The sequence below is a fragment of the Sparus aurata genome, chromosome 16 (genome assembly GCF_900880675.1).
Source record: "Sparus aurata chromosome 16, fSpaAur1.1, whole genome shotgun sequence".
Taxonomy (NCBI): domain Eukaryota; kingdom Metazoa; phylum Chordata; class Actinopteri; order Spariformes; family Sparidae; genus Sparus; species Sparus aurata.
Window position 1 is genome coordinate 8,363,642 of NC_044202.1, and position 27,742 is coordinate 8,391,383.

Sequence of the window (27,742 nt, forward strand, 5' to 3'; positions counted from 1 at the left end):
TTCTCAGGTTGTTCTCAGGTTGTACTCTTCAATCTGTCCTGCTGTGTGGATACAACCTCACCGATTAGATTCACAGCCTCATTTTCCGCACTGATTTATTGTCGCTTTGTTGTTGGCGTCGCTGTTGCTGCCTCCTGAAATGCGTTCAAACGGGGACTTTCTCCACCTTGTGTTTTGTCTCCTCCTAATCCATGCGTTGATCTGTGTGATAAGTGTAGACGGAATTTGTTTTTGTCTGCAACTGATAAGAGATACGTAACACCTGGATGAGAATCCGTTCATCGGTTAACAGGTATTGTTTTGTTTACCCACGTGTGTGGTAAGTTATCGGGGAAAAATGTAACGGGAGGGGCAACCCCGCCCAACCACACACACACACATACATACAACCACACCTGCACCAACACACACAGTTCAGATATCAGTCTGAAAGATAAGTGTCAGCCGGAGACTTGATTGACGGGTCAAAACAAGCCGACGAGCGGTGGATCGTCTGAAGTGCTCTTTGGCAGGTGGCGGTTAATTAATAATTAATATTAACGGCTCGGCTTCCTCAATCATAAAGTCAATCTGTAGATGTAAACACAAACAGATTCCGTGCAGTCTGATGTGACCAGAAGCAATCCAGGCTCTTGGAAGGAAACAGTGTTGTTGGTTGTTTGGAGTTGTGGTGAAGACCAGTTGAGACATGTTGGCTTTTTTTAGGGACCGGCCTGTTTAAGAATTTACTTCCTTGTTTTTGGTTCAAAAAACGAGACAAAAGTGTCTTATCAAAGAGGTTATATGTAGCATTTCCTTATCTAGAAGTTACATCTTCACGCGTTTAAAGACACGAGGGCCATATCTGTGCTTCAACGGGAGTCTTTGTCGGTGTTTTTCACCACACGATCGTTTGCCATAATGAGCAAACATTGATTATTCCGTTTCGTGAAGAGTAAGTGCTCGTCTCAACTTGAGCTTAAACGGGTCAAACTGACTCACGGCACAATAGTGGGATTAGTGACAGAGCTATATGCAGCTCTACCATTATAGCTATTGTTGCAGATTATGATCAGCAGATCGGTCACACTTCTGATTACGTTGTTGACCCACGAGTGTTTATTTCTCAACATGTGCTGCTGCATTCTCAGGAAATTCTGACCTCGAATGCTTGGGTAAGCATTATCTTCAAAGGGAGGCATTCATCGGCTTTGATTGTTGTTCTGCTGATGGATTGATTTTGAACTCGAGTCGTTTCGTTTGGCTTCATGTTTTTCAGTCGGAACTATGAGTGTAGCGTTTGGTTGGGTAAGAGTTAAGGTCAGGAATGTATTGGAGAGGATTAAAGGTAGGCTGAGAAATGAAAGAACGGATGCATTCAGGAAAAGTCCTCACACGTGGTAGTGAAGTGGCTCTCACAAGAACTGCAGCCCTGCACTCTAAAACCCATTATTTCTAATGGCTTGTGCAGCTCATGGACCAATATGCCCTTTTCAAAGAAAAGAGAGGACCCGGCGCTGCATCCATCTCGGTGTCCTTGTGCCCAAAGTTAATCCTAATTCATCCTACTTTTTGCACAAAATACCATTCCTTGTCAAGGAGAACTTGAAAAAGGAACAAGCAAAAGAAACTAGAGGAGTTGCAGTTCCTAGAATATAGTGTGTGTGACTGGTGCACACAATGCTGTCACTTGTGGCAAGTGATGCAGACGTCAAATAGAAAAGTATCGGTCGGTCAGGTGCATCAGACCACACTTAACAGAAAGACCGTAAAACACTTTTGTTTGGGTTCTTTTACCTTGAAATATGGCCTGATGTTCCTCCAGATTGTCTTTCCAATAGACAATCGTCTATTATTACGAAACAGAACAGAATTCTTATCAGTTGGATTTCTGTAGAAGAAGCTCTAATGTTGTTGTATGTTTTATCAGGTGGGTGTAAAAAAATAAAAAAATAAAAAATGGAGATAAGCTATGTTTGATTAATGAATGTCATGCTGTCAAGTGTTCCACTGAATGCCACAGTGACGAGATAACGTTGCTCCTCTTGCTTTGACAGAAGTGGTGAGTGAGGTTAACCCGCGTCATATCTTAAGGACTCGTATGATAAACATAACAATCGCTTTGACGTGTGAAAGCCTGGCAGGTCAGAGTGTTCTTTCAAAATACGCTCAAACAGAAGAAGGGGGAAGTTGCACTCGTCTGTGGGTATGGAAAATTCTCAGATGTCACGTCTGGCATGAAAAAATGTAAAAAAAAAACAAACTGGAGGATGAAGGAAAGGGAAAAAAAACTGCACTGTCATCACGCCTATCTTCTCAAAAACTGACATTTCGGACGGATGATGTGTGTCCGCGTTTTCCTGCGACACATCTCAGATGGCTGAGCTCCGTTCCTACTTCTCTCAGCACTTTTGTGTACGAGTTATATTTAATCGCTCGCTGTTATTCAGCAGCTTCTCGCAGACGCGCACGCGCTCTGTGATTCATCGTCCACCAGTGAGGTCATGTGGCAGTCATGTGACGCTGGCAAACGCTCAAAAGGAACTCAAAATGAGAAAGAAAAAAAGGGGGGAAGGGGAACAAAATTGCTCCAGTCATCGGGAGCTCTAAACCACTGAACTACGTGCGCATACACACACACACACACACACACACACACACCCACACACACACACACACACACACACACAGAGATGCACTGACAAAGCCTGGCGCACGCTGAGAGCTCATTCTGCAAGTGGCCTATAAAATATGAATGATATCGTGCTATATTTTTATCAGCTAGCCTGAGGACACGTATGAACTGGAGCAGCAAAAACGCTGTTTTCTCAAGCCACGGCACTCGTTCTGTGCGCCGTGCGTGGCGGTGAGGCTGCACATGCACGCCTACATCATGCGTCTTCCAGTGCTTGCGGTTGCCTCCATGCTTATGCATTTACAGCGTGTGCCTGTGTGTGTGTGTGTGAGTGTGTGTGTGCATGGATTTTTTTTTTTTTTTTTATTATGTTGAGTGAAAAACCAAAAAAGGAAACAAGCGAGTGAATCTTCAGACGCGTCTTGGGAGTTGCTGTCAGAACTTTGTATGCAGCTCTGAGAGTTAATTCACACAGCTGCCAAACACAAACACACACGCAGAGAAGGGGAAAAGGAAGTGAGGGGAGGAAAACTCTACCTGCACGAGCGGATGGCAAAGGCAAACGTTTTGCACGGCTTGCAGAATCCTGCTGTCTGCACCGTTTTAAAGAGGCTCTCTCAGACTCTTTTTTTTTTTTTTTTTTCACCCATGCACACGCGTTTAGCTAGACACACACTCTTAATTTTTTGTGCCCACTCATACGTGTTAGAACATTTGAACACTAGCCCTTGTGTAGGAGTGTGCTTTTTGGCACAGTGTGTGTGTGTGTGTGTGTGTGTGTGTGTGTCTGTGGTATTGAGAGTGTGAGAGAGCGAGACAGCGGGAGGATGTACTTGAGACGGAGTGTGAGAGGATGAGTTTTGTCGGCGTTTGCGTGCGGCGGTGTGTGTGTGTGTGTGTTTGTGTGTGTCTGCTACACACGGGCGGAGGAAGGAAGGCGAAGAAGAAACGACAGTAAAAGGAGGGAGGGAGCAAAGAAAAGCGAAAAGGCCCCCGTCTTCAAAAACGGCTGACAGGTTGACAGGTCTGCTGAGACCGGCAAGAAACAAACATATAGAGAAGGAGCGAGGGAGACGCGGAGGGAGAGAAAGTGGGGAAGGAGAGGGGAGGAAAACTGAGAGAGAGCAGAAGAAAAGGGAGAAAGTGAACCTCTAAAGAGATAAAGGCATGCTGACAGCTCGAGCCCGTGCACCATTTTTTTTTTTTGTTTTTTCATACTGTAACACCCAGAATGCACTTGTAAAGTTACTTCAGTCGGCCTTTATCCTGTGTCATTTCCTTCTCTTTGTGCCGCGGCGGCGCTTCACAGATCCGCGCGTTACGCCAGGCAAAAGTTAGCTGAAAGTGCAATCGCACATTCGCATGTAGCGTGGAAGAGGGAGAGAGAAAAGGCAACAAAAGAGACGCGGGGAACGGAGAAGTGGCGAGGTTAGGAGGAGAGAGACCCGGGGATGGAAATGGAGTGCATGTGTGGCTTTTCAGCACGCAAATCAAAAGATGCTTTTATTGAGAGGGGAATTGTCTGTGAAAAGCGGCTGTCGTGTAATATCGTCTGTTCTCCCGGCTTTTGCATGAGTCCCCAGCGCAGTTCTACACAATACGGCAGTTTATTCTGGTGAATCAGCAACGAAATAAGCCTCCAGCCTCGCCCCCAGTGGAAGATCTCATTTTCAAACATCTTCTTTGGCTCGGTCCCCCTAGATGATGATGCAGAGCCATTTTAGTAAAAAAAAGGGGGAAAAAAGCCAGAAATGACTTTGAATAGTGGCATATTTTTAGCCGAACCCAGTAGAATTGGCTGTAAGTTTAGCGTAATCAACATTAGAAGCAGATTTCTAGCGAGAGTTGGAGCCCACTTCACCCCGAAAAACCTCCGATTTGATTGTGTTACAAGCTCATTTACGGTGAATAATGGAAACTGCGAGGTGAGCTCAATGCTGGCTGTGACATCTCCACAGGCACCTCCGGCAGAAAGAAAGAGGTACAAAGTTGAGGCTGACACGACATGAATAATGTCCTGTAACTTTTTTAATCGCAAGAAAGGATGCACAGGGAGAAAAGCGGCCTTAGCTGAAACTGATGTAAAAAAAAAAAAAGAAAAAAGGCCCTCTGTGTTTCTGGGACTCTGTTGGAATGAGAGGAGCGTTGGAAAAGAAAGAGGGGAACTTGTCCTGGACTCTGTCAGGAGTGGAGGAGAGGAAGAGGGAGTGTGTAGATAAAAGGGTGAGAGAGAGACATAGATGGACTTCGGACGGTCGGGGAACAGAAGCTGGCGGAGCAGAGAGAGTGTGAAAGAGAGAGAGAAGGAAGGAGAGGGTGAATACCAGCTATTGTTGGAATGCCGTAGCAACACGCGGCAGAGAGGAAGGGGGAGGTGTGTGTGTGTGTTTGTTAATGTGTGTGCAGAGGTCAGTGGGTTTTATGCTCCGTTCGAGTCGCTCCTCAGAGATGCGTCGAGTACTGTGTTGGCAACCTAGCGACTGTTGGTTTAAATTATCAGCTAGTCTGGACGCGCGCCTGAAACAATCCAGTGCTGCGTTTTTTCAAAACCCAGCGCATCGACACCTCCGAGAGCTCAGACGCCGCTCGGGTTAGAGAACTCGCACAAGATAAAACTATAAAAAAAAAATGCACTGGATAACGGACATGGCGCTGCACTTCCAGTCAAAGTCGGAAGGCTGGAATTTCCAAGTTGAAATGTCCAACATCCGACCCTCCGAGCACGACGCCAAAAGTTGGGGGAAAAAAAAACAAAAAAAAAACACTTGGCTGACCGCTACAAAATGGCGTCTCTTTGGCAAGTGCACACACGGGTGAACCCTCAGAAGTGCAGCCTACTTGCACATATATATTTAAATAGGCTGATACACGAGGACAGACGCCGTCATAGACATTATTTTACTTTCACTTAAATCCCACCCCCTCCCCCACGGGTGCTGCCATTGTTGCGTGACGTCCGACAACTGCTCCCTCGATCTGGAATGTTTACTTCCTGCGAGTTTAATGTTTAATGTGTATTTAATGTATGATAATTCATCCCACTAATTCCGCCATGCTTCCTTTGTTTTTCCAGGATCCTGCTGGCATCTTTGAGCTGGTTGAGCTGGTGGGAAATGGCACCTACGGGCAGGTGTACAAGGTAAGAAGCACACACGAAAAAGACATTGATGCCCATTAGACTCTCCTCCTGATGGCACGCCTCACTATCTCATCAGCTATTGTTCCTTCCTTTCCGAGCGGCCTATGTGGAATAGAGAACTGAGACGCCCACCGTGACTGAAGTAGACAGAGAAGACGGGGGATGAAAGCGGAGCACTAGCTTGAGAGAAATGGAGCGAATGTAAAAGAGACTTAAATGCAGAGAGGAGAAGCAGAAACTGGGGCACATTGAAGTGCTTTTAGGAGAATTTCCCTTTCCCTTTTTTTCCCCCCTTTGCCTTGCTGTATTTGCATTTCTTTCTTTACCTCTTCTACCTTAGGTATTTCGGGGGGATGGGGGAGTGTTTTGCTGGAACGCAGGAAGTGCCCATGCTCGGTTGGTTTTGATGTTGTGACATAACTGTGGTTTGAGGTTTTCGCTGTCAGCTGGACTCGGCTCGCTTCCCGCTGTCATTTAAACGCTATCTCGCGGTGCATGTCACTGTCTGGGCTTCCTCTTCCCTCCGTGATGGTCCTCGCTTCCTTTTCCTGACGCTGCTGCTTCATCCTGCCACTCTCGCAGGATGTGGCACCGGCCTCTGAGTGACACTTGTTTTCAGCCGCCTCGAGCCGGAGTAAACATGTGTTTGTTCAAGTATGCGATGGCATGGACGAGGTCCCGAAGGCCCCTGTGAGTGCATGTAGTTTGTATGTATGTGCGAGAGTGTGTGTCTAATGGAGCGGAGAGCCAAGGTCAGGTGGTGATGGAGAGGAGCCGTTTCTTACACCTGATTGGGCCAGACGAGAGGTCAGACAGAGGGCTGGACGCGCTTCTTCACGCTTCTAGAAATAATCTGGCATCCTCACGTGTACGTGTGTGTGTGTGTGTGTGGACAGAAGACAGGAAAAAAAACACAAAAGGATCGGAGAACAGGAGAGTTATGTGGATCCATTTATTGCTGACTCCGCCGTCTTGGTGAAAGTCACGGCTCATTTGCTGGCTGACATTCAGCCGGTCTGTTCCTATACATTACCGAGCCGCGGAGTGCCTATGGCAACAGCGCCGGCCTGTTGGGTCCGCAGCCCATACAGCTGATCCACACTGGTTTCTGATTAGCTGTCACGCAGTTGTATAATACTCAGAGGAGTCCATAATGAAGCTCGTTCTGTCCCTGTTGTTGGGGGACAGAGCCAGAAATGTCATTTCTGCTGTTATTTTCCTGCGTGTACCTGAGATGTTTCGAGTTTGTACGATAGATTTTTAGCAAACTTTTTTTAAGCAAAAAGATACTAATATGTAGCACGTTGAAGAATTTGATCGCAACTAACTTTTCTGCCGATTATTTTCTCGGTTTATCGATGAGTTGTTTGGTCTGTAAAACGTCAGAAAGTGGTGACAAATGTCAATTATTGTTTTTTCAAAGCCCAAGATGGCGTTCTTAGATGTCTTTTTTTTGTTGACAACCTGAAAATATGACATTTAATGTCATAGAGGAGGAAAGAGACCAGAAAATATTCACATTAAAGAAGCTGGAATGAGAGAATTTGGACCAATTAATCAGTTATGAAAATAACTAATCGCACACTCGAGTGAAAATGTATTGCAAACATTCAAAACTTCATTGGTGTAAACTTGAAAATAGAACCGTGCAGCTGAAAAGATACCAGTGTTTTCATCCATTCATTTCATCATTTCAAAGTGCCACTGAGCAGTTATAAGATGTCACCTTGAGCTATTTCCTGAAGATTTATACACCAAATGGTTGTTTGTGAAAGCAACCATCAGGTGAATCAATAATTAAAACGAGTAGTTGGTTGCAGCCCTTACAGCTAAGAAATAAAGCACGCTGAAGCTCCTTCCTGGTGCTTTGATTCAGATGTGCTCCTTGCGGTGCTGCAGAGGCAGATCCAGATACAAAGTGGGAAAGATTGGAGTCATACACCCAGATAAGGAGCAGAGTCACTTGAGCAAAAATGCCATCTATTTCTAAATTCCTTGCGTGGTTGAGGTCTCTCGTCTGTAAGCAAGCCGCCCGCAGGGGATCAACTTCTTGTGACTCGCCGGGATGATAAATTGACCTTCAGCCTGGTGGGTATTAGTGAACTGGAATTGGTGCGGCTTCTCTCCGAACCATTTTTAGACGCTTGTTATATCAGAAAACTAACAGATGAGAATACCGAGCTCTATGTAGTTTTGGACTGCAGAATATCCTCAGTCTGGATCAATGAATCCGTGTCCGTGTGCTGTGGAGTGAACAGAGGTGGAGCTTTTTCTCTCAGATGGAGAGATTAAGAGCCAGGCAGGCTGTAAACATGCTTTTACTCCTCGTTTTGATTCCAAAAATAAATGTAATTTGCTCAGTGGCTGGGGGCCAGTTTTTTTGCTCTGATGTATCTCTGATCACAGACGGCACACTGACAACTTGTGCCTTGATACTTTCTTTCACACCAGTGTTGGCTGCAGTAGTTTAACAAATTGAGAATCACTAGACGACTCATTCCTCCCAAGGCATGGTGTTATTTTTGTTTCTTGTTTAATTTTATTGGGAGAGTTCTGCAGATTAATTGCACATATCGATCGTGAAGGAGACAGATTGTGCTCATTTCCAGGTTCATGACTTTATTTTGGGTCACTGGTGGAAAATGCTTACAAGCTCCAATGCTCCAAAATCTCTCACACTGTCCAGTGTTGCATGCTCTGTTTTAGCTCCTGTCTCTTTAAGGCTACCCCCCATGGATACCCAGTCTGCTCTGATTGGTCGGCTCACACACGACTGACCCAGCAACACTAACAACAACAACAACAGAGGAGCTCTGCTAAATCAGTCATCACGTGCTGAACTAGCCCCTAGGCTTGAATTATGCAACCATGTGACATCACAGAGTCACGGAATTAAAGGCGGGACTTGTGAAGAGGTGTTTCAGGATTTATTTTCTGTGGGAAAGAGGAGCTTCCGTCGGCGCTGAATTCGACCCGCTTAACTTTCAAGAAAAGCGCAATAGGTCTCCTTTTAATATCAGATCATAGATCATAGAATCATTCTTACTGCAGATTTACTGTTCTTCATCTCACTGAAACTGAATTATTGATATCCGTGGACGGACAAATTTGGGGCCATTTCAACTTGAATGAGCTCGTTGGATGACGTGACAGAAGCATCAGGTAAAAACTAAAACCAGTTGAGCACCAAGTCTTTTTTTACTGCACCAGAAACTGACTCTCAAACAACTTCCCTGCATTCTGTTGCAGTCGATTTCAACTCGGCGTACATTGTGTAATGAAGCCGGAGGTGTGTATATATGCACGTGTAACCATTCTTTTGCGCGCGCGTGTGAAAGTAACAGCAGGCCGCTGTGTTTTATGTTATTGGCCGATAGAGGGGCCGGTAATGTGCCACGTAGCTGCACTTGTGTGTGTCTGCGAGCGCGAGATAACAGGTTTATCAACAATTCCATTACCCCATCTAGTTAAATGATACAGATCTGCTCCACGGTGCTCTTTCCCTCCACCTCTCCATCCCTCTCCCGCACCACCCCCCAAAGTCTCATCTCAATTAAAAATTGTGTTGGAAAAGTTGTTTCCAGGTTGTTTGTTTTTTGTGTTGCAGCCTCCCTCAGCGAAAAAAAAAACAAAAAACGGGTTACCGGCTGAGAGCGGTGATAGACGAGTAGCCACAGCAGGAAAAGATAATTTTAGCCCGACTTCTCTCCTCCGTGGCGGTTCCGTTTCCTTGTTTCTCCTCCTCCGCCTGCTCATCGCCCCTCACTTCTTCTCCATCCCTCGCCACCGCATGCGAATTCCTCTTATCAATATGTAATCACGTTTTTCTTTCTCGTTTCCCCTGTTTTTTGGGTTTTCTCTTCCCTGGCGAGCTGTACTTAAGGGAGCAGCCTGTGCCTACAGTATGAGTGTGTATATATAGTTTTCTGCTGGCTGCTCTAAAAGGGCCATAAATAGAGAACACGGGTTAATGCTAAATAATTAAAGGCATTCTCTCCCCCTTTTCTCTGCCTCTTCATCTTCCTCCCTCTCGCTCTCTCTCCAGCTGTTGTTACTCTTTCTCATCATCTCTCTCTCCCCGTCGCCCTCGTCGGTATTTCCTCCCTTTATCTCGCCACGTCTCTCGTCTCTCCAGCCCTCCCTCCCTCCTCCCCATGCTCACTCTCTCTTTTTTTATTTATTTATTTTATTTTATCATGCATCAGTTTCTGCACTCCCTCTCCCCCCCCCCTTCTCTCCTTCTTTCTGATGCCTGTGAATATTTGATGGGGCTTATGGGAATTGCAGTTCATCGGATCCTCGCCTCGCGTGTTGCCACGTCAGGGGCGGGGGAACGTGGGCAACATCCCTCGCCAGGTATTGGTCGAGTTGGCTCCCTGACAGACTGACAGGCCCGGCTTATTGACTGACAGGCGTATTGATCGGCTAATTGATTAATCACAGCTCGCCGCCGTTCCCCCGCGGGAGAAGCCATTTCTCTCGGTGATGGACGCGAGGACAAGTCGAGAGGGCGGCTAATCATATCTCATGTCACAAGACACGCTCATCGACACGTGAGCCGCGACACGTTCGGGTGGCCCGCGTCGTCCCATCGACTCTGACGGGCGACAAAACATTTCCTGTGTTTATGTGAGTGTGTGTGTGGTTTTTTTCACATTCGCATACTTTTCTCTCCGTGACTCTGCTGTCACCATGCAGAGCAGGAGCAGAAGAGAGGAGGAGGAGGAGGAGGAGGAGGAGGAGGAGGAGAAAGAAGAAGAGGAGGAGGAGGACGAAGAAAAAGGAGGCAACCAATCTCTTCTTTTTTCCCTCTCTATCTCTCTGATGACAGAACACATCCACTCTGCTCCTCCTCGGGCAAAGTGCTCCACACACTCTTTAAATATTCACCACTCTCAGACGCGCACGTACGCGCACGCACCCGCACAAAGCGACGGTTGGGGACCTGCGCCGTATGGGCTTTTATACGCTCACCCACTGTGACAGCGACTCTGTACAAAGAGCAGCTGTGTGGTTTCCATTTACTGCATTGGTTTTTCTGCGCATTAAACCACCGTGCGTGCAAGTGTGTGTGTGTGTGAGGAAGGGCTTGAAAGAGCACATACGTGTGTTGTCGCTGTTGTTCGTCGCTCGCGTATGTCAAGTCTACGGGCTTCCTATCATCGGCGTTTTTAAGAATTTATGAACAGATCAGACCACAGGGTTTTTAAATCCCCACAGGAGCCGTGAGCAGCCGAGGGAGGCCTCACGCGTTTGTTGATGTCGCGATAATCTTGTTACCGGGGCAATCAGGGGTCTGAGCGCGTAAACAAATGGATGTAGATTAGGATTAGGGCTCAAGGAAACGCCTAATCTTGTTAGCCAATCACACTTATATCGCTCTACCTGAAGTGTCCCTTCATGTTTTGCACCCCGGCCCACCTCCTCCTCCTCGTCCTCCTCCTCCTCCTCGTCCTCATCTTCCTCCCCTGCCCTCTTAAGAACTGGATAAAGCTTCAAAGTTGTTTCTTTTTTCACCCTTTTTTATCTGCTGGAAGTCGCACTGCAAAGGACTGTGGGAGATTCTTCTCTCTGCAAGACCCTCCACCTCACACACACACACGCACCCCGGAGAAGCAGCGTGAAGTGCAAAAAGAGACTCTGAAAAAAGAAAAAGGATGGAAGATGGCGTGACGTCACTTATTCCTCTTTGTTTGATGTTCTAAACTCCTCCAGCGAGTGTTTCTCAGCGGGAGAGGAGATCAAACAGGGAGGCACATACAGTGTGTATCTCTTCTGAAGGCAGTCACTGATGATACAGACAATTGTAACAGCATTGGCATTACATTCTGTACTGATTATTGTAAAATGTTGACTTGGTCACCCTTAAAAATCTATTTAATTCTTAAGTCCTGCTTCAGTCACTGAGTGTAGTTTCAATATATAGATCTATTACCCCTACATGTGTCATGTGGTGCGTTCACATGGGATAAACAAAGTCTGTATTTTACATTAGCCCCAAGATACAATATCAGGGCATCAACATAACGTTAGCATTTCAGAGGTGGATTGTCTTTTCTTCAGTAGCCATAATAATAATGATAATAATAATAATAATAATAATAATTTGGTCATGAGTCTGTGTCACGTTGGACAGAATGGTCAGATTTACTTGCAAACAGTACAGATCATACAGTGTGTGATATATTTCAAGTCCTCATACCTACAGCGAATTTCTAAATAGTTCACTGCCAATGACGAACGACTTAAACAACAAATTTGACTAAATCTATGACACATAGCGCTAGCTTTAGCTCACCCAACCACTTGTTTAGGTTTAGCTCACAAAACACTACCTGGTTAGGGTTTCAGGAAGTCAATGGTTTGGGCTAAAGTGTGTAAGCTAGTAACATAATAGTACAATGTTTAGGTATCTTACGTATAAGTTTGAAAGAACTCACGGAAGGCGCTTTGTCACTTTGGTATTACGTTAGCCGAAGTCCTCCTTTGCTCCGCTCGTAATTACTTCAGCCACTAGAGGTTGCCGCCTAAGAATAAATACAAACTGTGCAAAGCTGCTTGCACAAACAACCCGTACACTGCTAGTGAAGATGGTGTGCATTTACTCTAACACCATCTCATACTTTCTGCATAAGGGGAGAACATTACTCATTCTCAGCCTTCCCCCAGATTTGCGTGCTGTATCGGTGAACTGCATTTAGTGTGATAAGGGACGTATGTTAATGTATAAAGAACACTGTGCTATATAAGGTAGCATTACCGCTAATGGGGGATGCTGCCAGAAGGTCTCAGCTGGGAGTGACTGCAGGCTATAGGGCGCGGTTTGTGTTTATCTGTGTGAACCCTAAGTGGATTTATTTGTGTGTGTGTGTGTGTGTGTGTGTGTGTGTGTGTGTGTGTGCGCAGGCTGCCATACACACTACACGTCCCTTGTGTAGGACGATGTTGCCGTTTACGCCGTGTCATTGCCCCTTTTTCTATGTTGTTTGTCTGCGCTGACACACTAGCTCACACACACACAGACACGTACCGGCATGCGCGTCAATCTCCCGAGTCTCCTATGAATGAACTGTGAACCGTGACTGAGGTGGATGTTGCTTGTTACCGTGGGAACAGCAGATGTGCTTGTTCCGCCCACATGCAGCGACACACTCACACACACGCATGGCGCCCACACACTCACACACCTGGTAGTGTGTTCATTAGCCCACATCCTCTCTCTCTGTCTTCCCCCAAGGCCACACGCCCCACTTACCCACAATGCACTCCTGCCACCCAGACCGGGGTCAATTAGCCTTGCCTGATGTCAATAACAATCTCTCATTCTCTCCTCTGTCTCTCTCTTTGTTTGTTTGTCCAGTCGGCTCTTCTGATGGTGGGGACTGTAAAGACGAGGCTGTTTAGACAAAGCTTCTCCCTCACTGTGTGAATTACTGCCCATCGATAGTTCGCTCAATAAGCTATACCGGCTCTCACTCTCTCCATTGTTCTCCATTCCCTCTGCCCTCTCTCTTTTCTTATTCCTGTGTTTTTTCACGGTCTTTATCTTTCCAACCTCCCTGCTCTCCATCTTCTATTTGCTTTTTCTGTCCTTCTCTGCCGCTTCCTCAGCTGTTTCTCTCTCATCCTCCTCCTCCTCCTCCTCCTCTCTCACCTCCAGCCCATACAGTAAATCAAGCTCGGCTCGCTCGTTTGACCTCCAGAGCCACCGGAGCATGATGCCGATGTGCTGAACCTGCCGCTTTGCCTCGTCGCCGCAACCCTCCTCCTCTTCCTCCTCCTCCTCCCTCCTTCCCTCATGCTCGCTCTCTGACTCTATCGCTCTGTCTTCCTCCAGCTGTGTGTGTTTTTGTCTGTCTGTTCTGCAGATGTTGCGGTGTCAAGGGGGGGGGGAAGGGGGGGACTTTTGTTTTTTTTTTTCGTTTCCTGTCTGAACACTTCAGGGCAGTTTTGTATTTGAAAAAAGGAGGGATAAGTTGGACGAGTGGGCGGGCCAGTGCGCCGACAAAGTGAATTTAGCCAGTGAGTGCGTTAGCGGGTTCACATGCGTAAACGAGTTAGCCGCTTGCTAAAGCAACATGTCCTGTGTGTGAGGGGACGGGGAGCGCAGTTTCAGGCGGGGTCGCTCAGCTGTTTGCATCAACGGCACCGAGCTGAAAAAGCAACATTAGCGCTCGGCCGCATCTGTATATGTGTATGTGAGTTAATCTGGGTCAGCCTCACATGCCGGCCATAAATAAGCCCAGGACACACACACATGTTCATCCGGCGAGTGGTTATCCTGTTAGGCTTGATTTATTCCCCACCGTCGCCGCAGAGGACGATTTACGAACAGGACGGGGCTTTTTACTGTTTTCCGATCCTCTTTACATATTTAACATCAACCCAAATCTAAATATTTCTTCTGATATGATGATGGATTTGCCCAGATTTGTGCCCGGCTTTGCCCGCCGCTGACCCGCGGCTGTGATCAAATTTGTGTTCATTTGTTCGCCCTGTTCGCAGACTTAAACCATTTTGTACGTCTGCATTTGTGATTATTTAGTACTGCGCCAAGTCCTATGCCTGACCCCCTGCTCCCCCCAGATTAGTCTGTTTCTCGGGTATTTGTGCGTCCGCGGGCTTGTTAATTACCTTGTTGTGCTGTGAGCGGGCAGGTTAATGAGCGGCTGTATTTCAGGCCGCTGATAGATTATTGTTTCAATAGGCTTTAGCCGATAACACCGGTTCAATTAGAGTGGAATCAACTCTGTCGCGAAGATTCTCCCTCCTGCAGTTCCTCCTCCTCCTCCCCCGTCAATAAAAGCCCTCTGGACTATTCCACAGATCATTGCTCTCATCTCTCTTCCTCTCATCTCGCCTCTTTCCTTCTTTCATTGCCTCCGCCTATTTTTCTTTACTACCCCCTTCCCCTCACAAACTCCCTGCTTGTATATGTTTCCCTCATCTTCACCGGGCTGCTGTTATATCTTCTCTCTTTTTTAAAATCTCTCTCCCCCCGTCTCGATCCGTCTCTCCCCTCACTTACTTTCTCATGTTCGGGTGTGAGAGCAGCCTCGGGGTGCTTCTATATTTCCTGGCCAGTGCCGAAGTAGATTGGAACGGAGGCCTTTGTCACTTTTATTTACTGCCTCACTGATTCCACAACAGAGTGCATGCTTGTGTGCCGGTGCACGCCTCTCGCACGCTCGTCCGTGTGCGTTACCGTGTGTGTGTGTGTGCGCGCGAGTAGGTGTGAATGCGGAGTGATTGCAGGTGTCTGAACTGCAATGAGGTGTGTCTGGGCTGTATTGCCCCCTTATTTCTTTGAGCTACTTCGGGCAGAACTGTGTTTGCTCCATTTGTTGGCCCAAAGACGCTTTAATTCTGCATCGTGGCTCCGGGCAGCAGCTGAGCATGCTGGGAATCACCAGCCCTCAGACTAGATCTGGTGGGTTTTGATACGAGGGTGCAGACTGAAACATCAGTTGTCTGAAATCCTTCAACCCTTACACAGCTGAAGTGCAGGTCTGTGTGTTCGAGTGGGTGTGACAACAGTGGCCAGTCTCCCTGCACGACCTGCCTGTCGGAGACAGACGGAGAGGCGAATGTGTAGAGCAAAAGCCCATGGGGACATCCCATAGTCTACTCTTCCCCTTGAGGTACAGTTACCATGCCGACAGGCCTTTTGCCAGGGGGGAACCATGTTGAGAAAGATGCCATTCATTCAAGTCTCGTCTGTGTGTGTGTGTGTGTGTGTGTGTGTGTGTGTGTGTGTGTGTGTGTGTGGATTACCATGACGGCACAGATTAGGATTATGGTGTGACCCATTTCCCTTTTCCTTTTACAAAGGGCTGGCAACACAATCCGGCAATCTGTTCCTAGTGAGTGTGTATGTGAGCCTTCATATGGTTTAGCATGTACAGCTTTTTTTTTTTTTTTTCCCTTTTGTCTTCCCGCTCTCCTTGGCAAACAATGCACATATGAAGACTGATCCAAGTGGTTGAAGCTCACTGGTTGCGCAACATTGCTGAGTCTTTTGAAATTTGACGTGAAATGGGCGCACACATTAGGTGTTTCACCGTTTGTACTTGATAGTGCCGTCACCATATTTGGATTTCTAACTTTGATGCGATACCTTGCAAAGTGTTTGTTTTCGATACCGTGTCTAAAACCACGTGGACATTTTCATAGAACACGAGGGCGTATGATATGTTTTTAAAGATGTTTTTTTAAGATGTTTTTTTAAGATAAGAATAACAAAGCCTTCGGGCTGTTTGTTAGGCACGACAGCATCTACAATCAAAAGTATTAATCAACAGAAGCCCTGCTGTCTGAGATTTCTTCAGGCCTGATAGCTTTGAGGGGGATTAGCTTAACTTTGAGACTTTGAAATGGGTGTCAGGCCAAACAACAACACAGTTCAGCGACAGTTCCCTGGCCCATCTTGTTAAACGTGTCAGCAATGCGGAAAAAACGGGAGCTGTTACCAACATCGAAATTCTTTAACGAGGTTTCGAGGCACTTGGTTAAACTTGTTGCGTTGGCAGCGCTCTGCAGCAACGCCTGCATTTGTCCCAACTTGTTATGTCCTTTGTCCTCCCTTGGTTCATTTGACTCAAATTCAAAGTTTTCCACTCCTACTCTTTTTCTTTCCCATAATAATACAGGTTAGGGTTAGCTCAGCGCCTGCAATCTTTAACGACTTAACACAATAAAACAGCGTAACGAGAGAGACAAGTGACGAGAAGGGACTTGAGTGAGTTAGAGGCGGCAGGGCTTTGTAGTGTGTGTGTGTGTGTGTGTGTGTGTGTGTGTGTGTGTGTGTGTGTGTGTGTGTGTGTGTGTACGTGTCAACCTGCTGTCGTGGGGAAGAGAAAGTGAGCGAGTGCAGCTGGTATCGGTGTATCGATACTGCAGGATATGAGAATTTAAACCTCGTACTCAGAATAGACGAGTATGGAAAATCAATATTTTTGAGAACACGTGTGCTTGGTTAGCCCACGGTAACGCTAAATAAAAAATATGTAATTTCCTTTTACATTGTTGGTAAAACAGGTCTCAGATTAGTAGGCCTCTGAAAAAGCATAGCAATCTGAAAACCAACACAACCAATAGTGAGCAAACGTGCCACTGTGAAAGGGGACTATTTCAGCCTGGTGGCTTGTGGCTTTGTATTAAAAAGCCTCCTATTCTGGCAGCCCCCTCTGAAATGTCAGATGTCACAGTGCCCTTGAACGCACCGGCAGATATAGTTGGGGTTTCCAACAGGAAGCTGTTCAGCATAAGTCATTAAATGTGGCATTTGTTGTGTGAAAAAATGCATCTTAATAGTGCATTAAACTCCAGGATGTTGGAGGCGGTCTTCATCCTTTAAAAAACTTGCCGCAGCAGATTCAACAAAAAACTCAAACGCAACACGCATCAGTCTACCGTATGACTGTCTAAAGTAAGTTTTAAGTCTCTGCAAGGTGATTTGAATTCTTTGCGAACTAATAAAAACCAGTGGTTCCCTAGAAAGTGGGATATCAGTCTTAATACGGCATAACTTTGGAAGAGGACATTTGTGGTTAATGGGCTAAAACATGCAGAGCCCGCTGGCCTAGGTGCTCGGATTTCGGTTAACGCGCAGGGCTTAAAATAAAGCAAGGGGATCTATTTTTAAACCGCCCATCCGCTCGGCCGTTTCCAAAAGTAAAATTCGGACGGTCTTCTCCTGACCTTGCCGCTTGGCCGCGCAGCGATCGCACGCTGAGGTACAGATGCGCTGTGAAAATCCAGCTCTCTTCAGCTGAACGAGTCCTCTGCTCGTTTCCCTCCCCTCATTTTCCAATCACCTCTTCCTCCCCCTCCCCTCCTCACCCCATCTCTTCCTTTAAACAACAACGCTCCCCTGTCAGGACAATAGGCTCTTATTCCCCTGTCTTCTCCCCTCTCCTTTCTATCTGTGTGTGTGTTTGAGCGTTTGTGTATGTATGTTAAAGTGTCGTGCCCACTGTACTCCGGTCAGCCAAGGCTGTTGCTAGGCTACGACAGGAAGTGTCCTGCATAGTAAATGTGTCCGATGGGGGGGGGGGGGGCCTCTGTGTAATTGACTTGGCAAGGGCATAGACGTGCACACAAACAAACTAAAAAGCACACACGCTGTAGAGGTGTTTTTTTTCCTGCTCACACACACATCATGCACACACACACATGCACACAGGCACTTTGGGTATGATGATATCCGCCAGCAGGTTGTGTTAAGGCAGAGGCTGGCAGGTTGAGGCTGCAAGCTGAGAATGATGAAGAGATGCTTTCCTCTGCAGCCCGTGGTGCTGCGGTGTGTGTGTGTGTGTGTGTGTGTGTGTGTTCCCTTCAACATTCAGCTCCATATAGCAGCAAAAAAAAAAAAATCATAAAAGAGAATCATTACACACACAAACACACACACACACACACACACCTCTCCCCTTTCTTCACCCCCCCCCCCCCAGCACACACTCGTACTTACACACCACACCGAGCACTCCCGAGTGCTTAACTGGCGTTTTGCTTTCACTTGGCAGATGCAATTAATCATAATTATACGCGTTGATGATAATTGCTGGAATAGGTGCACTTTGTGTCGGCGTGACGCCTTCGACTCGCGGAGGGCACGGCGAGGGGGCAGATGAGAGACGAGACGGCGGCGTAACGTCGGACCTGAAGTGTGTTTTGCATCGCCACCTTTCACCACAGTTCGGGCTGTTATAAGGGGAGTGGTGACATGAGTTAGAGCTGCACTGCTCCTCAACAGACGGCGGTTGCTGAAAATGAGGGATTGTAAAATGCCGAAAGTGGTTCGATTGAACGTGAGCCGGGTGCATTTACTTCTGATGGTTGTTTAAGTGCAATAAAGAAGTTGAAATACGTAAGGACACAAGTATTAGTAGATTGACAGAAACTGAATCCGACAGGTGGTTAATGGATAGGGTTATTTGGAATGTTGTTTGACAAATCAAGAGGTCCCCTTTGGCTCATGGGAGGAGCATGTTGTGGTATTTTTGGATGTTTGCATTGAATAATAAAAAAAAATGATAATAATTCAATCAGTTTCTGCTTACCCCCGTGCTGATGGAGAGTTGGGGGAAGTTGCACAGACCACGAAACATTTTTAGGAGGTTCACGGCGAAAACAGCGTTGCGCCGTTCCTCCTAAACAACCGAAGAAGAAGATGGGGGCTAGTGTGAAAATGTAACATAACAAGGGCTCCGTACAGCTCGTCTTATGTAATCCTAGTGTAAAGGTTTCCGAGATTTCAATTGATTTGAAAGACGTTATTTACACCCTGCTTTTTTTTCTTTCTTTCTTTTTTTTAAAGCTGAAAGCCTGCTGGGCTAAAAGCAGAACTGACACCCCGTCTAAAGTGGGTGCGTGAGCTCGACTCTGCATCAGGGGTGTGAAGACTGTTTTTATTAAAATCATTTGCACGCAGCCATTTTCTGTCTTTTTGCTGTGCAGCTCGAGAAATGCTTTTTTTTCTTGACTCTCTGAAGTCACGGGGGGGGGGGGGTGGGGAGATAATGACAGACTTTCATGTGGGTGAACTTCTCCTCGAAAGTGCTGCTTTTCTTTGTCGTTTGTGATTATGGATTGGGTTTTGGAGTGTTAGTCTGACATAAACAAGCAATTTGACGATCTTAAGGATGTTTGGAGATCAGTATCTTTCATTATTTTCCTACACTTTATGGACCGAATGACGACTTAAATGATCAAAAATAATACTAACCAGACAAACCGATAATAATGGTGATTATCAGTATTTTCAGCCCAGGTCAGATCAACAGGAAATCAGCAACTGTGGCCATAACTTTTTTTTTTTAAAGATTGCACATTTACACAAGTATTTATGACGAAGATGTTTCATTGAATCGCCTTAAATTGCAGGTGGTTGAGATACGGTGATGTGGTGTGTGAGTAATCACAAAATGCTGGGACTGACTGACTGACTGAAGGATTACTGCTCCTGATATATTTCAGATCTAATCAGTTAAAAACAATTAATCAACAGTTCACACCATACGTGGACAAACAGATAGGGGAAGCTGGGTCTGTAGTCTTCTAGAAAACCATTATGCATACCATTGTCCTTTAAATAACCAATGTACAGCAGATATCAGTGTGATCCTGCTCTATGAAGCATATTCCTGTTTTTAGTGGGTGGAACAGTCAGAGAGAGAGAGAGAGAAAAGGGACCCATACTCCATTTTGAATCTCAACACATACAGTAGTTGAAGACAGGCTGACCTGCGGGGGACGACGCCGAGTAATGACTCCACCGCGATGCAGCCTGCCCGAAGGCTGATCGGAGATCAGTTCGGTATCAGTTTGCTGTCTCCATCGCGGCGCGGCCAATCCGAGCGGAACAGACGCAGTCAATTTCAGTCTGTTATCACTCAGACGCACCTGGCCTCCTCGTGGGTGTGTGTGTGTGTGTGCGTGCAGAGGTGTGTGTGCGTGCCGGAGTGACAGATGTTTGGCTATCATATTTGGTAAAAAAACAAACAAACACACACACAAAAAAACACCTCTACAGGATTAGAAAAAGTGGGAAGAAAATTGTGGATTGGACACACGTGAAGATCATTTTCCAACACCTAATTTAAAATGTCACTGTTGGGATTGAAGTTAATGCTCGCTGTAATGAAAGCGTTCAGCGTGTGTGTTTTCTCTTGCTTTGCAGAGGCCCGCGCGTCGGTGCATTGTGGTTTTGCAGAAGGCGCTGGATGCATGAGCAGAGGCAGGAGTGGAAGGGGTTGCAGGGAGTCCTCTGTTTGTGTCAGATTTGCTTGCTTTTCGCCGGCATTAGCGTTCAGCTCAGTCATGTTCACGCAAGGCCCGCTTTTCACAGGCTGCCGGTCTGAGCTGCGAGGCATGAGAGACCGGAAAAATGCGAGGGGACGGGAAAGTAAGCGAGACATCCAGGGAGGGAGGGAGAAATAACGAGAGGCATAAAGAGGAAATTGTGAGAAGTTAAGAGGGTTAGATAATGAGCGAGAGAATCAGAGGGATAACAGAGAGGGAGGGAGGGGGAGAGAGTGAGAGAGAGGCAGAAAACTCAGATCTAGGTCAGAGAGGCAAAGCAGTCAACAAACGAGTGGAGAGAGGGATGAGCAGGGCCCGCGAGGCTCAAAGCTTCTGGTTCTGAATGGGGAAGGACCGAGGAGACAATGAGCCGCGCTCACAAGAAAGACCGGCGAAGGGCGATGATGACAAAACAGTTTAAATACTGCGTCAAATCTTTTCTTACTCACTCACATGGCTGCAGCAAACTTATACATTTCTACTCCTGATTAAAGGGATAGTTCGGCGTTTTAGTAAACGATTGGAGTCTCGATGAGCAGATCGAGATCACCCTCGTCGTCTGCGCGTTAGTGATTGAGCCCGAGTCAGAAGGCGAGGAGCTTAGATTAGCCTAGCATAAAAACGGGAAGCAGGTTGCTTTGTTTGTCGTTTCTAGTTTGACCTGGAGTTAATCATTACTGTTTTCTTAACCGACCACAGGGACTTTGTGTAGAAACCATAAATAAGCTGGACGGACAGATTTACTGTCGTTCGTGTTGTGCTACGCGTGATAATATGCATATTTTTTGAGCATTACGAGGCAGGCTAACAGTTTCCACCTGTTTTCAAGTCTTTACGCTAGGCTAGGCTAACTGGCTCCGTATTCACACTCAACACACCAGTATTGTTCTAATCATAAAACTCAAATAACTTTCCCCAACTGATTTAATCTGTCAGTTGTTGAACAAGCAGATAAGAACTTCCCAGAGCTGAAGATAACATCTTTAAATCGCTTTGTCCTCTTTGTTTATGTGCAACCGACAAAAAACAAATGAATAAGTGAATACGCGATGATATTCAAACAGGGAGGGGGAAAAGAAAAAAGCAAATCATGTAATTTCGGAAGCTGTGATCGGCAAACATTTGTCATTTTAGCTGGATGGATGACTGTTGACGAGACAAGCTGATTGTTAATGGGGTCCGGCGCTCATCATTTTATGGGTTGCTCTCCCCGGATTGCTTTTGATATCACTGTTAGACGCGTCATCTCCGTTAACTGCTATTTCAGTTGACGTTCATACATCGAGACCCGCCCCGGACTCATCGTTTTGGATTTGAAAAAAAATAAATGACCGAGGAGAGGACAGAGGGAGAGAGAGAGCGAGAGATGAAGATGAGCAGACAAGCGCTAATTCCTTACTGTTGCTCCTTTCACAGTCGGTCATTTAATAAGGCCGGGATGACATTACTGCTCGAAGGATGGGAACGAGGGATGGAGGCAGGGGAAGCTGTCAGGTGGCTCAGTGTAATGAATCTTTATCCAGCCCCGATGACGCCCATGTCCAATATCTATTTGACACATTCTCTCTCCGCTCTCTAATTCCCTCAGTCGTCCTCCCTCGCCCTCCCCTCCTCCTTCGACGTTTCTGCACATGTGTGGGTGTTTTTTTTTTTTTTTTTTTTTTTCTTTTTGCAAGAGCTCTTCTGTCTGCGCTGGAAGTGGATATAAAGAGGGATCTTTTTGCTTTTTATGAGTATGCGTGTCCTCGAGTGTATGTGCGAGTTTCTGGTTCGTAAGTGGCTGTAATGCCTTTGTTGGTCTCCAACAAAGCGAGTCCTTGTGCTCGTGGAATTGGGGCAGTCTGATCCTAATGAGAAATCCCTGTTCAATCTTTCCAGCTTCTTTTTTTTTTTTTTTTTACTCTCACAGAATCTGGACTGTGTGTGTGTGTGAGAGAGAGAGCGAGAGAGGCTGATCACAGTGTTCAAACATCCAGCGGTGCTTAGTTTGCATTGTGCGGCGCCGGATTGTGACACAATGAATTATCATATTAAAACCCCAACTTTCTTTTAGTAATACATCAGCAAGTTTCAAAGCGTTTTTTTTTTTTTTCTTCAGGGAGCCGTTCGATGAGAAATTAAACGCGGGGATTCAAAGGGACCTCGGCTGGTGTTCTGGTGTTAACGTATTGCCGGTTGTCTCATTTTTACCCCACCAAATGTGCAAGTTTCGGGGTTTATTCTCACTTAAAGCTCTGAGAAGACGATCAAAAACAAACACAAAATCCAAAGGTCTCGCCACTCAGCAGCGATTTGGCAAGGGCCCCACTGGCAGTTATTTTGGCCCAACGGGACCGGGCCCCTGTCTAAATGGACGGGGAGAGAGCCACACAGCTACGTCACAGATAATCTGATTAAAAACAAAATGCTTATAACGTTTGATCCTTTCCCCCAAAATCATTTTTCAAATCACTACATGTTTTTGTAGAGTTCATTAACTGACCGTTCAAATTTGGACCGACCTCAGTCCAGAACAATAAGTACAGTCATCACTTTTTGGCCCCTAATAGAGATTTCATGGTGTCATTATGTTGACCGCTGGCCAGTTTCTGCCGCTTTTTATAAAATATTGAGCGGCGAGCAACAAGTGAGCTTTATTAAGTCGCCTACATTTCTTCAGTTAATAACTGTATTTATTGAATAAGCTCCAACTCCAAAGCGAATCGTCCACTAAAGCGGGTTTCCGGTGAGCCTGCAAGCACAATTGATCTGTTTAAAAAAAAAACGAGATAAAAGTGGATTGCGAGGCGGCGAGAGTGACTAATGACCGGCAGCGGGGGTGCGGAGAAGTCCTGTTACTGTAAAAAAAAAAATCACTCCAGCCATGATGAATCGCGTGGCAATAACACCACAAACTTTTTATTTTTTAATATCCATAATCTGCTTCTGCTCCCACTGTAGCGTTCCTGTTTTGGTTGGAGCGCTCATTATCACGATAACCCTTCGATTAAAAACCCTCAGGAGGCGATTCTCAAGCCAGACCATTAATGCCATCTGGTTTATAACAATTCCACCAGGGAAAAAACAGTCCTGCCCTTGTTTCCAGTGCGAGTGTGTGTCCTTGGCTGTGTGTGTTTGTGTATTTGTTTGTTTGCGCCGCTGCTGCTAAGCCGCTCCGCTCAGACTGCAACGTGCTAATCAGTCCAGTCCAGACAGGTGGAAGTAATAGCCGTCAGTGGTTTCGGCGTCTCTAGCCCCGTTAGCTTCATTAGCTAATCACGGCCACAGATGCTCTCGCTGCAAACGAACCACTTGGGCCTTCAGTTTTGCCCCTCGGCTCCCGGATCCCCCAGTTTTTTCTCGCCTCCCGGCTCCCGCAGGCATCTGCCTAGCCCGGATATTACACAACACAGTCCAAGTGTGCAGACTGTTATCCGTCTTTTGTTTGCTCGCTTCTCCATCTCGTGTGTCCTAAGACGCCCTCAACTGTGTTTTTGACTTTTAGTCAAGTCAGATCATGCTGACATCTGCAGAGGAATCACGTTGACCCAGTCGTGTCCCTTTTTTCGCTATCCCTCACCTTTTCGGTTGCTGATCAATCGAGAAGCGGTGTAATAATAGTGATTTGTCAGTTTCCCCTTTTGATTTATTCACTGGCAACATGGAGCACGGCAGCGTTACATCGACCCAGAATTTGAGCTTCCCATCCTGAACGTGACGTCAGATGGAAAAGTTCAGATAAAAGGCGACATCACAAACCAAAGACACAGATTGATTAGGTGACATTGACTTTGATTTCTTTGCTCTCACTACTCAGTCATAAATAATCAATAATTTCGAGAGGGGCTTGATTTGAATACGCCACTGTACCTTTCTATCAGTTTGGGAATAACGGCAGTTTGCAATCATTATTTTCAATGTTGGGGTTAACTGTTGTATTTGTCTCTTATTGGACCGGATTACCTTCAGGATGTCCTGTTTACAATAAGTACTGTGCTGTTTGATTGATCCAGAAAGACACACAGCTGTGCATATGCCAAGTATTTGAGTGTCTGACCTTAACTTGAGTATGCAACACAAATAAATACTGATTGATCGATTTAACGCAGAGAGAACTGTGCGTGTACCATTTCATCAACCGTGAGCTGTTGTGTAGACTTTGCCATCTTTTTTTGTCTTCTGACCGTCCCTCTCCTTTCCTCCTCTCACCAGGGTCGCCATGTTAAGACCGGGCAGCTGGCAGCCATCAAGGTCATGGATGTCACCGGGGTAAGAATCACACAGACACGCGTGCGCGCTCTCTCACGCGCGCGCATGTGCCCACGCGCGGCAAATCATCTCGAGCGATTATACCGCCGTCGACCATGTCATCTAATTATGAGCGATGAGTCAGTGCTGGCGCGTGTGCGTGCGCTTTTGTGCGATGTGGCGGAGAGGAAATGAGGACAGGCCTATTGCCATGGTAATATTAGCTGGAGGTATTAGGACAGCAGTGTGGTCTCAGGCGTGTCTGTAAAGCAGGAGGGAATCTCGGCTATATTTAGAGATCCTCTCACCCTACGCCTCCCTGTCAGCGCTCGGCTGCCGGCGGAAAACAATGGAGGGCCGCAGGAATGAGGCAACAAAAGGAGGCATGAATGGATGAGTGAATGGATGAGGATGTGAACACATGCAGGTGTGCAGAATCACCAAAAGGGAGAGAAGAGTGTGAGCAGGGAGTAAACAAATGCACGGGTATGAATGGCTGTGGCGTGTGAATGAATCTGCTTAAATACAATAGAAATGAATGACTACTAATTAATGAAAATTAAATGAAGTGCAAAGACAATTTGCTAACTAAATGAGCCCGCCACTGTACAGAATCGGCTTACTAAAACAAATGTTTTTTGTCTTCATGCGTGATGAACACCAAATTGCCGTAATCACTGCATAATTTTGTGCATCATGAATAAGAAATTATGTTTTTAAGTAACCAAACGGGCTCGTTTCAAACAACCGCTTTTGGCTTTCGCGGCGGCAAAACCCCCCCCACCCCCCACCCCCCCGCCGCCCTTAAACAAAAGCAATTAAAAAGTAATGCTGTTATTGTGGGATATTTAGGGCCCAGCTGTGTGAGTTTTAAACGGGCCCCGGCAACAACTTTATTCCCTCTCCTTATTAAGATGCACTAGGGGGGCCACGCGTAGAGGTCGTTGGGTTGTTTCATAACGCCTGTTGATTTTCCTCTTCTTACGTGTGTGTGTGTGTGTGTGTGTGTGTGTGTCAGGATGAGGAAGAGGAGATTAAAGCGGAAATTAACATGCTGAAGAAGTACAGCCACCACCGGAACATCGCCACCTACTACGGAGCCTTCGTCAAGAAAAACCCTCCCGGCATAGACGACCAGCTCTGGGTACGTGCTTCCTCATCTTCATGTTTAGAGGGGTGGATGCGGTCTGCGCAGTGAGAGTGACTCTCCATTTTTCACGCTTGGATTTAAAAGAGTGTATAGTTTTGCTGTGTGCTCAACGAGCGAGTGCGCGGCCGGCTGGCTGCAATAAATCACGTGTTAACGCGATCCGAGGGAGCCCTCTCTCCTCTGATCCTGCAGCATCCATCACACAACAATGAGAGGACACACACACACACACACACACACACACACAGATGCATATGCACACAGCAGCCTGATCTACTGCCGGCATAATTCCCCCTGACTCAACAGCCTGTTTTCCCTGTGTGTGTGTGTGGTAAACATGAGCATGAGTTGCATGTTCGCGTGCTTCTGACATGTATCCCCCTCATGTCGACGCATACTGTACGAGTGTTTTTCCCCTTTTGTCCGAGCACACTCGCTCCTCCTGGACGAGAGGGGTCGGCTGTTCCTCGCCAGCTTCCTCTCAGCCCGTAATCCAGAGCGATGATGATGATGATGATGAGGGGGAGCTTGAAGCAGAGCCAGAACCGACCGGCTGAACTTTTGCCCGGATATCTGTGGGGGGGGGGGGGGGATGTAATGCTGGGAAGGATGACTGACGAGAGGAGAGATGAGTGCGCGGGGCAGCAAAGGATGGAGAGGGAAGGAGAAGGGATGGACAGAATGGGACACATTGTGTTTGGGTCAAGAGGTTTGGACTCGATTCATTCATGTGATCTCGTGACCCCGTTTAGTGAGTCGCCGGTCTGATGGCTGTGTTGTTAATGTGTGTTGCTCTCTGTATTACTATCGCATTTCCAATAATGTGATTATGGGTACTGTGTTTTTTCTTTTACAAGTTGAAGAAAGCCCTTTTCATTTTGTGCACAGGCATCAGCACCAGTCCAAATAAACCCCAATGAAAACCGGATTTCTGGGGCAGATACTACATCAAATTATACTTTTTTGTGATTTTATTATGAATTTTTATGAATTTATGAATCCTCATTTTAGCGGAGAAAAGGGCCAAACATTCGACCGTTCCAGCTTCTCAAATGTGAAAGAGTGGTTGCTTTCTCTGTCGTTACAGTTGCAGCGAAATGAACACTCTGGACGATTTTACCTTGATCAGTTTTAAATCGATTTTGATAATGATCTTTAATTGCAGCGCTGTTGTCAAAGATGACAGTCGTCTTTGAGAAGTCACATTAATAGAAAACTGAACAATGAAACTCTGAAATGTAAAGCCAATTATACTAAAAATCCTGCAGACAAATAATTTCCTACACATTTCTTTAGCACATCTGCCTATGTGCATTCCAAGAACTATATAAAGCTGCAATAACTTGATTTTGGAACACAATATCGGCCTGTTGTTGTATCGGTCGGGCTCTAATATGATTAGGTGCAAGACCGGTAGGGAAATGTGCAGTGCGTTGATTTACATATGGAAAATGAGGAACAGATTTCCAGAAAGTCCTGTGATATATACATAAATAGACAAATATGATTCCTAACCAGCTCCGTTGTTATCTCGGTCAGACGCTCCTTGAGATTTGGGCTTGTTTAGAACTGATTGCTGAGCAGACAATAATCGACCTTGTGTGTTCGTAGCTGGTCATGGAGTTCTGCGGAGCGGGCTCGGTGACGGACCTGATCAAGAACACCAAGGGCAACTCTCTGAAAGAGGAGTGGACCGCTTACATCTGCCGAGAGATTCTCAGGGTGAGTGGCAAGTCACAGCTGTAAAATAAAATGTCAAGAGTGGTGAAGAGGCGGAGAGATCCTCGATGATGTTTTCCTGCTGGAT

The 27,742-nt window shown here is 46.3% G+C and overlaps 1 protein-coding gene across 19 annotated transcripts in view; it reads left to right on the top strand.

The window, feature by feature from the left end:
* tnika (TRAF2 and NCK interacting kinase a) overlaps positions 1-27,742 on the top strand; it is a 63,549-nt gene that overhangs the window by 6,398 nt on the left and 29,409 nt on the right. For 18 of the 19 annotated variants that reach the window (XM_030443246.1, XM_030443248.1, XM_030443250.1 and 15 more), the window contains exons 2-5: positions 5,688-5,753; positions 24,750-24,806; positions 25,804-25,929; positions 27,547-27,657. In XM_030443246.1, coding sequence (XP_030299106.1) covers positions 5,688-5,753; positions 24,750-24,806; positions 25,804-25,929; positions 27,547-27,657 — 360 coding nt within the window. Of the gene's footprint in view, positions 1-4,546; positions 4,989-5,687; positions 5,754-24,749; positions 24,807-25,803; positions 25,930-27,546; positions 27,658-27,742 lie in introns of those variants that run through there. The other variant, XM_030443253.1, reaches the window with a different exon arrangement.